Source organism: Xenia sp. Carnegie-2017, unplaced genomic scaffold (genome assembly GCF_021976095.1).
Source record: "Xenia sp. Carnegie-2017 unplaced genomic scaffold, XeniaSp_v1 HiC_scaffold_2, whole genome shotgun sequence".
Lineage (NCBI taxonomy): Eukaryota > Metazoa > Cnidaria > Anthozoa > Malacalcyonacea > Xeniidae > Xenia > Xenia sp. Carnegie-2017.
In genome coordinates this window covers 9,607,985-9,618,625 of record NW_025813482.1, presented here as the reverse complement: position 1 = coordinate 9,618,625, position 10,641 = coordinate 9,607,985, and the positions used below count along the sequence as shown (strand labels likewise).

The 10,641-nt window shown below is 32.9% G+C and overlaps 1 protein-coding gene across 2 annotated transcripts; it reads right to left on the bottom strand.

The window, feature by feature from the left end:
- Nucleotides 1–1,464: 1,464 nt before the first annotated feature.
- On the bottom strand, nt 1,465–8,389 carry LOC124440602 (tRNA N(3)-methylcytidine methyltransferase METTL2-like). 2 transcript variants are annotated; one of them, XM_046991003.1, is made up of 11 exons: nt 8,273–8,385; nt 7,665–7,756; nt 7,254–7,314; nt 7,038–7,185; nt 4,272–4,321; nt 4,142–4,202; nt 3,746–3,882; nt 3,427–3,457; nt 3,026–3,101; nt 2,874–2,939; nt 1,465–2,801 (listed from the first exon to the last, which is right to left on the bottom strand). In XM_046991003.1, the coding sequence occupies exons 1-11, from the start codon at nt 8,371–8,373 to the stop codon at nt 2,659–2,661; spliced, it is 966 nt and encodes a 321-aa protein (XP_046846959.1). In that variant the 5' UTR covers nt 8,374–8,385; the 3' UTR covers nt 1,465–2,658. The 2 variants fall into 2 exon arrangements, with proteins under 2 accessions (XP_046846959.1, XP_046846958.1); XM_046991002.1 differs by having other exon boundaries at nt 4,142–4,321; nt 8,273–8,389.
- Nucleotides 8,390–10,641: the final 2,252 nt, after the last annotated feature.

Genomic DNA, 10,641 nt, shown 5'->3' with positions numbered 1-10,641 from the left:
ACAACAACCTAGGAAATCCTTGTACGCTTTTGTCAGAGTAATTTACCCCTCATTGTCATTTAGCTCCACTATTCATGAATGTAAATAAACTCATATAAACAATTACAACAACAATTTCAACAACCAACCAGTTTTTGACGTTACAACTCCTTCATTTATTGCAGCATCATCTTCTTTCTTAAAAGGGAGTCCACCCACAACAAGGTCACTGTTTTTTTTTTGATGACTTAACATAAATAAAAAATCCCTAATGGAAAAACCTGAACGGTATAAACCAAAACCGAACGCAACGGCACGAGAATTTGGAGAATACTGAAGAGGAAAAAACCATTAGGGATTTCAGCCGAAGTTCCGCGCCCTGGGGGACCCTTAGAAACAAAAATCTTTACTTACCTTTGCAACGATGCAAACACCAAAAATAAAGAAAAAACCGTCAATTTCTCAAAAGACACCTTCAAGTCCAAAAATCTTTCAAGTATTTTAGTTATGGATATAATTCGCCATTTTTAACGTACATACAACGTACGTACAAACCGCCACATTTTAGTTTTACCGCACGTAAACCGATCAGCGAACTCGACAATTTTCTACTTTGGACGAGAAAATTGTGTAATTTGGATGGGAATTTCTTTTAACGTGTGTTTTTCTTATCTAATCCACATCCGAATCAGTCGCACCTAGCGCCACCTTAGCAGTCCCTATTTTGCACCGTTTCATTCAGTGCTTTGCACGCCCGGTGCCACTAACGCTAAAAGTTGGAGCAAGCGCTTGCTGCATGACATGGATTAGATAAATGTACTTGAAAATGTTTTAAGCAGACAGACGAAATTAACATGTAACGAGTATCCTGATTTGATGCCTATTCCTTTTGGCTACTCTGCGAGAAATTCATAAGTTTGGAATAAATTTGAGGTGTTGCAAATGCTAGAAAAAAGGAGGGTTTCCTTCAGTTGTCAAGGTAACTTTTTATTACATACAACATCTAAACACAAAATTACCGACCGTCAACACAAACCCTTTTACAAATCTGTAAATATCTTATAATTACATGGAAAAACAAGAAAAACAAATGGATTTCATTAATCACGAATAGTTTTAAATATTTTATCAGTTTTTTTTAACATTTGAATGCATTTCTAAGCATACGAAAAATGCGAAGGTCATAAGGGTTTGTGGCAAATATTTTGCAAAACCTCTGCTGGAGACACTTATCTAAACATTTGTCAGATTTTTGAAACACGAAATCATGGAATCATGTGAAAAAGTCGTTATTTCATGTAGTCAATGTAATCATGTAATCACGAAATCATGTAATGACCTGTAAAAGTCGTTATTTCATTTCATTACGTAATCAAATGGAAAAAAGTCGTTATCTCATAAAAGACGTTTGGTACAGAAGGTAACGATACACTGTAGTTAATCTAATGTTTAATCTGCTTTTTCAAAATATCAATAAACAATATGTCACAGTTGAGAAAATTTATTCGAGTGCAAATGAAGTTCAGTGGCATCGTTTTGCTTTCGTACGAACATTAAATTGAAGAAATAAACTAAAGAAAATCCATCAAAAGCAAATGCAACATAGTTCTTCCATCTTCTTAGTTACTGATGTTAATAAATGCTTTAACGACCTGGTAGGACCACTTCGCCACACAAGTCTCGCTAGTGGCTAACGATTTTTTATTGTATTGTATAATGCCGTTTAAGCCTCGGTCACACTGTTTGACGATAACGATAAATTATAAGGAAATTCAATGGTCACATACTAACGATAAATCGTTATCGTTATTGCTGCAATGTCACCGCACACAAGAGTTTGAATAACGAGCGATGTTTTTTTCGCATCGTTATCGGATCGTTATTGGGTGCGGTGTGACCGAGGCTTTAACCATTTATCAGAAAAAAAAATATTAAATAAAAATAAGACTTACGATGACCATCATGAAGAAAATACAAGCGTATTCACCTAGATCATATTTAACGAAAATGATGTGGTTAGCCCTTAGCTATCAATTAGCAAGAATGTTGTTGCAAGCAACAGAGATAGTGATGAAAATATGACAGGTCTGATATTCTCCATACACATGTAGAACAGATGGTAGTAGATATTGCAAGAGCAATAAAAATGGTTGTAGGTAGCACATTTCTCAGAAAAAACGTACATAAAAGGAAGTAGAAGCAAATTGGTCGATTGAGTTTCAAGCAGCCGATGTTAACCGAACGAGAAAGTGACAACAAAATTGTATGAAGTAACGAGTTTAGCCAAAGAGCACAGTTATGAGTATGTGTAAGATAGGTACAACACCAAGCCAGAAAACAAAGACCGTACCTTGGACGAAATAATGGAAATTGAAAAGGACGAGCAAGAAAATGAGTAAGGAAAGAAAGGGAAAAGAGAAAGAAAAGTGAAAGAGTAATCAGGAGAATAGAAAATAAACTGTATGGTCAAAGTACAAGTAACATAACATACGTACCATGACCAGTACGATTTGTTACACAGTACGTTAAGAGACAAAAATAAAAATGTTGTAACAGACACCTGTTGAAAGGCCACAAACCACCAACGCTGTACTTACTGCTTCCCACATACAAGTGTCTCACTGTTGCAAAATAGTTTTAAAAAATATCTTGTGAATATCGTAGTCCAGTCTTTAACGTTCAGTGGTTAGGTTTCTTGTATTTTGCTTGAAGCCAAATTCTGTACATTTTAATTTGACGTCCTCGGTTAACTTGTAAACGTCTATCAACATAATTTTGCTCTTCGACGAGACCTTCTTTCGTAAAAAGTGTCCTTATTTCATCTTTAATAAACATGAAGATGAAAATAAAAATAATTACAACATTAATGATGAAATATTTCATTGCATATTTACCTTGTGTGAAAAAATAACACCGAGTGCCATCTCCACGTACATAAAAATTGTCAGCTAAACATTTTCCTGTGTTGTGCATACGTCAATAAATTATCACATTTCGCATATAAAGACTATCTTTCATGTTTGTCATAACGTCATGACGTTATTACCTTTCTTAAAGCGAAGCTGAGCCATATCATAGCGTCCATAGTCACGAAAGAAAACGTAACCTCCTGGCTTTAAATACTATTTAAAAAATACACATGCAGAAATGGGTTAATTTACTCTGCCACAAATTATTCGAACTAAGCCTACATTAAAAATATCAAATACAACATTAAATAGCCACTGCAGTAAAGTATAACACAGGAACGCTGTAACATTGATAATTAGGGGGGCTTATACTAATGTTATAATCCCTAATTACAAATGATTTCAAAAGATACTAATGAAGTAAAACGTGCATTTATGAATATTGATGTTCGCATCCCTGAATGGGAATCTGTGTACATTATCAAATTAAAATCAAATCAAACAACAACACAAACAAGCAAAATGGATTCTTTCTCACTTTTGTTAATCTCTCAACTGTCTGTTGAAACCTAAAAATAAACAAACGGCTTAGTTTATCAGTCAAAAAATGTTCAAGAGAAACTGTTGTTGCATCACTCGTTAAATGACTTAGTGAGTAATCAGAAAATGGCAACCTTATTCAATCTTTCAAATGTTTGAATTAGCATGATTAATATCAGTTTGAATGTACCTTTACAATGACATATAACCTGTGATGTCTCACAAACAATTAAGTCTCACAAGGCACAATGTGTAAATCCAATTGATCATTTAGTGTGTAAGACATTTATTTAAAAAAATGTCAAATTTATTCGTACTTGAGAGGACTTATCGCTGAAAGAACAAATACTAATAATATAATGTCCAGGGATTCAGGTGGAAATGGAAAATCATTTTCTTTGGTTATATCACAAACAAAAGCGTAACACCGACCATTTTTGTATTCCTCTTGATCCTAACATAAAAATATCAAATAGGCAAAAATGTTGGACTATGATTTCACATTTCAATATAAATTATGTACATAAACACAAAAATAAACTCAAATACCTTCAAAAATAACAAAATGTTGCACTATGATTTCACATTTCAATATAAATTATGTACATAAACACAAAAATAAACTCAATACCTTCAAAAATAACAAAATGTTGCACTATGATTTCACATTTCAATATAAATTATGTACATAAACACAAAAATAAACTCAATACCTTCACCAAATCAACAGCAACACTGGCAAAATCGCAACAATAAATGAACAATTCACAGTCACTACACAAACAATTTCTCGTAAATAAAAACACAATTTTATTTATAACTCTAATGGTTTGCTTTCTATACTTATTGTTTTGAAGAATGGGAAATAGAGTATTACCAGCACCACAGCCAACCTAATTAGAAAGAGATGAAAAAAATGTGTATCAATGAATCATTTATTAAAAAACACTTGAGAAAAACGACGATTTTTTTGAAAGCAAACATGTTTCGACATTATCAGAATGCCATCTTCAGTGCAGAATGGTTAGTGTTAAGTAATATGATACGTAATATGATATGAATAAATTAATTACAATGAATAGGATTATGATTTAGTTACAAAATTATAAAATTATAAAATATTTACAAAAAAGGAAAAGAAAAATAAGTATTAAGAAATTATAACAAAAAATGTTATTATAAAGTAAATATAGTGTTGTAGTGGTGAACTTGGATATTTAAATCGGGATTAGTTTTATTAATGTGTAGAGCTTCCTTGATTTTGAGTGAGAAAGTGGATTGATCAGTGTCGATGATTTTAAAACAGGAATGTGAGAATTTGTTTTTACATGAAGGAGAGGCTTGAAGATGTTTGTAGATAGTGGAGTTTTTGTCTGTGTGAGTATGTTCCTTTATCCTGGTAGATAATTGGCGAGAAGTTTCACCAATATAGCGGGAATTACATCCCGCACATGAAAATTGATAAACTACCATAGATTTGGAAAGTTCGGGAAGTGGGTCTTTAAACGAAAATAAAGATTTTATTTTAAACGGTGTGAAAATAAGTTTAACGTCAATGTCAGTGCAGTAGCGTTTAATGATTTGTGTGAGTTTGCGTTGTGTGTGTCGTGAGTAATCACCTATGTAAGGTAGTTTGAAATAACGTTTATTGTCAGGTTGTTGTATATCGTTAGTGTTAGTTGTGGAGTTAGATGAGTCAGTGCTTTTCTTGTTGTCCAAATAGTGTTGTATAGTGTTGTTGATGAAATGAAAAGGAAAGGAATTACGTTGGAGAGTGAATATTAGTTTCTTTAAATCACGTTGAAAGCCGATGTCTGTGTTGTTAAGTTTCCGTGCTCTGTCGGTCAGTGTTCGTATCAGTCCAATTTTGTAATTTAATGGTGTGAAACTAAAAAAGTTAGTCAGTACTCCTGTATATGTTGGTTTGTGGTACGTAGAGGTCATACAGTTTTCATGTGATTTAGTTAGTAAGATGTCAAGAAAGGGTAACAGATTATCTTGTTCGGTTTCGTATGTAAAGTTTATGCTTTGATGTTGTTTGTTGATGTATTCGTAAAAGAAATAAAGAATTTGTCAATTTCTTTTGACGTTGAAAACCTTTTTACCAACATACCACTGACCGAAACCATAGACATTGCTATTGATTTAATTTTTACCAACAACCGTACATTCAAAATGAACAGAACAGAACTAAAACTATTGTTTAACATCACTACGGCCGAGACTCATTTTTTATTTAACGGTAAGTACTACGACCAAATTGACGGGGTAAGTATGGGCTCACCCTTGGCACCCATTCTAGCCAACATTTTCATGGGTTTTCACGAACGAAACTGGTTAAATAACTACAGCAACAACAAACCTTTATTTTACCGCAGATACGTCGACGACATTTTTTGTATTTTTCATAACAAAGACGAAGCATTACTCTTTTACGAATACATCAACAAACAACATCAAAGCATAAACTTTACATACGAAACCGAACAAGACAATCAGTTACCCTTTCTTGACATCTTACTAACTAAATCACATGAAAACTGTATGACCTCTACGTACCACAAACCAACATATACAGGATTACTGACTAACTTTTTTAGTTTCACACCATTAAATTACAAAATTGGACTGATACGAACACTGACCGACAGAGCACGGAAACTTAACAACACAGACATCGGCTTTCAACGTGATTTAAAGAAACTAATATTCACTCTCCAACGTAATTCCTTTCCTTTTCATTTCATCAACAACACTATACAACACTATTTGGACAACAAGAAAAGCACTGACTCATCTAACTCCACAACTAACACTAACGATATACAACAACCTGACAATAAACGTTATTTCAAACTACCTTACATAGGTGATTACTCACGACACACACAACGCAAACTCACACAAATCATTAAACGCTACTGCACTGACATTGACGTTAAACTTATTTTCACACCGTTTAAAATAAAATCTTTATTTTCGTTTAAAGACCCACTTCCCGAACTTTCCAAATCTATGGTAGTTTATCAATTTTCATGTGCGGGATGTAATTCCCGCTATATTGGTGAAACTTCTCGCCAATTATCTACCAGGATAAAGGAACATACTCACACAGACAAAAAACTCCACTATCTACAAACATCTTCAAGCCTCTCCTTCATGTAAAAACAAATTCTCACATTCCTGTTTTAAAATCATCGACACTGATCAATCCACTTTCTCACTCAAAATAAAGGAAGCTCTACACATTAATAAAACTAATCCCGATTTAAATATCCAAGTTCACCACTACAACACTATATTTACTTTATAATAACATTTTTTGTTATAATTTCTTAATACTTATTTTTCTTTTCCTTTTTTGTAAATATTTTATAATTTTATAATTTTGTAACTAAATCATAATCCTATTCATTGTAATTAATTTATTCATATCATATTACGTATCATATTACTTAACACTAACCATTCTGCACTGAAGATGGCATTCTGATAATGTCGAAACATGTTTGCTTTCAAAAAAATCGTCGTTTTTCTCAAGTGTTTTTTAAAATTGCTGCTAATTAGAAATTATGAATCATTTATTGTTTTTTCAAATCAAAAACAAACCTCTAATATTTTCATTTTTGCAGTTGAACCAGGATAATGTCCAGCTTGACCATCATCACAAGGTTGTAAAGACCTTTTTGACATTAATGTTGATTTGGCAGCAAGTTCTGGAAACTCAGTAAACAACCAATGTCGATCTTTAAAAAATCTAAAATAATACCTTTGCATCAACTATCTAAATTTATAAGAAATTACAACCGTCTTGTATCTATGTACCTGTTATTATGCTGCATATAAAAATTGTTCCAATAGTCATGGGCATTGTTAGTGTACATCTCTAGTCAAGGAAAGTGATAATCAATAAAGATCAAGGTATTCAAAATAAACTACTGCACTACATAATCTAACAATAAAATTCAATACCATTGACAGGGAAATAAATGTCATTCAATGATTTTTGCATCTACACATTTCAAAAAATATTATTTATGCTATTTGGTTAAAACACAATATGTTTTCAAATGTTGTTTGACAATCAAACATGCAATTGGTTCATTACATACTGATCAAGGTAATACCAATTTTAATTAATCTTATTTAAATAAAAAAATCTTTTTCAAAAATTTCAAGAATTCATAATAAAAAATCAAAAACATTATCATTATTTATACAGTATCAGCATTATACCTTGTAAATGAGCTGGAACATATGTAGTACTATTTTCTTGAACAACCTTTATCGCACTTTCTTCTTGTTCTTTACTCCATTTAACATTATCCCTTTATAGAAAAATAGGCACAGAAAAATAAAATTGGAAATTGCATTTTCTCCCCACCAAATGTTGTCTTCTTCCTCTGTGGATGGTCACAACATCAATCCTGTCCATACATGATCCCCACCAATCAAGCCATGTTCCCCAGAAAAATTTAATTGTGTTCTCCAAACTGCACACCAATAAAGAATATTAAATAAAGTTATTTCGATAAAACTTATTTGACAACAGTGCAATTTTAATTGTGTATGTTTCATATCAATCAACTTATATAGTGACAAGAAATATCACGGATCATCATACATTTTATGATATCTGCTGAATATTAATGATTGCTTCAAAATACACAAACTTATAAAAAAATTTATCAGAATCATAGTTTTATAGAAATAACTTTATATCACATCGTGCTTTATGTTAAGTTAGAAGTTAACTTTAAACATCAGCTGAAACTGAAAGTTGTAGAATTAAACGAAGTAATTCAAAATCCAACAGCTTTAACTTAAAATATATCGGTATTTACCAGGCATTATGTTCAAAAACTTTAGAGTTGTCGTTAAGAAATCGGTTTCCAAATTGAGGTCTTTCTTTGTCATCCATTGTAGTAAATAAATCTGGAACCATTGCTCTCACAATCAAATTTCCTAGTTCCTTAGAAAATGCTTAAAAATTCCTAAAATTTCCATTAAATTCCTTCAATTTGTAAAAATTACTGATCACATATGCTCAAAATGTGTTTTTCATGATTTTTCATCCTTTTTTTGATGTTTTCAAGTTTGTTAACGTTTTATTTGTAAATAAACATTAAATATCATTAAGTGTATGTTAATTTAATATATAAAAACGTATCCTTAACACCTTAAAACATCCTTAAAACCTTAAGAAAATCTTATTTTTTAGGATAATTCCTTAAAAGTGAGAGCACTGTATGGAACGCAATAGTTTTATCCTGACATATGTTTCGTGATTTCCACTGATATGTATATTACACTGGTTAACGCATCCATGTATGAAATAGAGCAGGGGTGGGCAACTTCTCCAGTCGGCTGGCCAGATATAGGAAAATGAAGTTATTGGTGGGCCGGATTATTACATGAATAATATTCAATATTCAATGGTCGGATACAGTCGGCGGGCCAGTCAAAATCACTTCAGGGGCCGGCCCCGGCCCGCGAGCCGTATGTCGCTCACCCCTGAAATAGAGTAAGATAATTGAAGCCAAAAGCTGGCTCACCTGATTATGATCTTCGTGGGGGTATCGGTTCCACTTAACCATACTTTTGTATTACAAAATCACAGTTTTTGCGTTTTTATTCGTTCTACAAACATTTGATTCGAGCAAAATTTTTGTGAAAGGACAGAACAACCGGCAAAGATATTTAATCCATAAGGTTTGTCTTCTTGGCTTTATAATGAGAGAAAATTGAGATGGTACAAGGTCGACCTGCATTGTTTTAAAACAAACAGGAGATTATACGATGCTGCTGCTTCTTAAAAAATGTAGAAATATTACAGAATCCTACTACTGCTACCAAAATTTCATCTGCAATGACGTTTATGGAAGATTGCTACAAATTTACTTATTTAACAACACTTTGTTATTCACATCTCTAATATCATAATAATTTTAAATTACGTCTTTATTATATCAGTGAAGAAACAAAACAAATCGACGTAGAAAAATAATCAGAAAGACATTTTAATGAACAATAGTAAGTTGAAAACGGTATCATCAAATTCTACGAGATGTACATCATCAAAATATGCGAATTAAAGTACCTCTGTTATCATTAAGCGAAGCAAAGTTTTCAACCAGTTCCTATGTGAACAACTTCAATATCGATGAATATGTTGAAGACATGAATACCTTTGTTCTTATTTTGTTGTAAATTTGTAATTTAAGTTTTCATCTTCTAAAAATGCATGTTTGTAAATGTAGATCGTCCAGGTGGGTATAGTCCTGAGAAGGACTGTTTTTGTTGTTGTTGACTGACGTTTCGACAACCTTAGCGGTAGTCATCTAAGGGTTGTCGAAACGTCTAGTCATCAAAAAGGTTGTCGAAATGTCAGTCAACAACAACAAAAACAGTCCTTCTCAGGACTATACCAACCTGGACGATCTACATTTACAAGTAAATAGCATGCTTATTAACAATTTGATATAAAAAACATCTGCGCATGCGCCAGAGCATGCGCAGTCCACTCGATAATTGTTCATAGTCATAGCAACGACTAACTATATGTACTTGCTTTACATTTGTGGCAATTAGTTCACTTAGTCGCAAATTATCAAAGATATCATCTGGGCCTTTCAATTTTATGTATACATATATAAATCTGAAACTTCATATAGTAGATGTCAACTAGCAGTGGAAGCTGGGTGCAATATAGTATGCAGTGGCTTAGGGGCCCACTCTCCCTGCGTACCACGAGCAAAGCCTGTCGCAGGTGATCTAGGGGTCTGATGGGCGGAAACTTGCTACGCATTGGCATCCCAAAGTAGGATAGCGTGGAGGGGCCGAAATCTCCTACCGAAACGTTAACATGCGGCGTTCTAGTGCCTTACGCTTAACAAGGTATCGGGAAGCATGGGCCGAAAACGGGGTTTTTTTGCTTTTCATTTTTATGTTTTTGTTCGTAAAAGAAACTAGAACATCCAAGAATACTGCAAAGGTTTAAAACACTTCTGCCTCTTTGACTTATAGTTTAAACCAACTGTAAAAACGTTTATACGTTTTTTACATGTTACCTTATACAATATAACTCTCTCATCATGAACAAAAGCATCCATGAAAAAAAGGGATTATCTACTTTTTTATAATAGTTTCTACAAAGATAACATACAACAAACCAAGCAATTTGTATCGTCTAAATTGACATCGCTTTCAACCT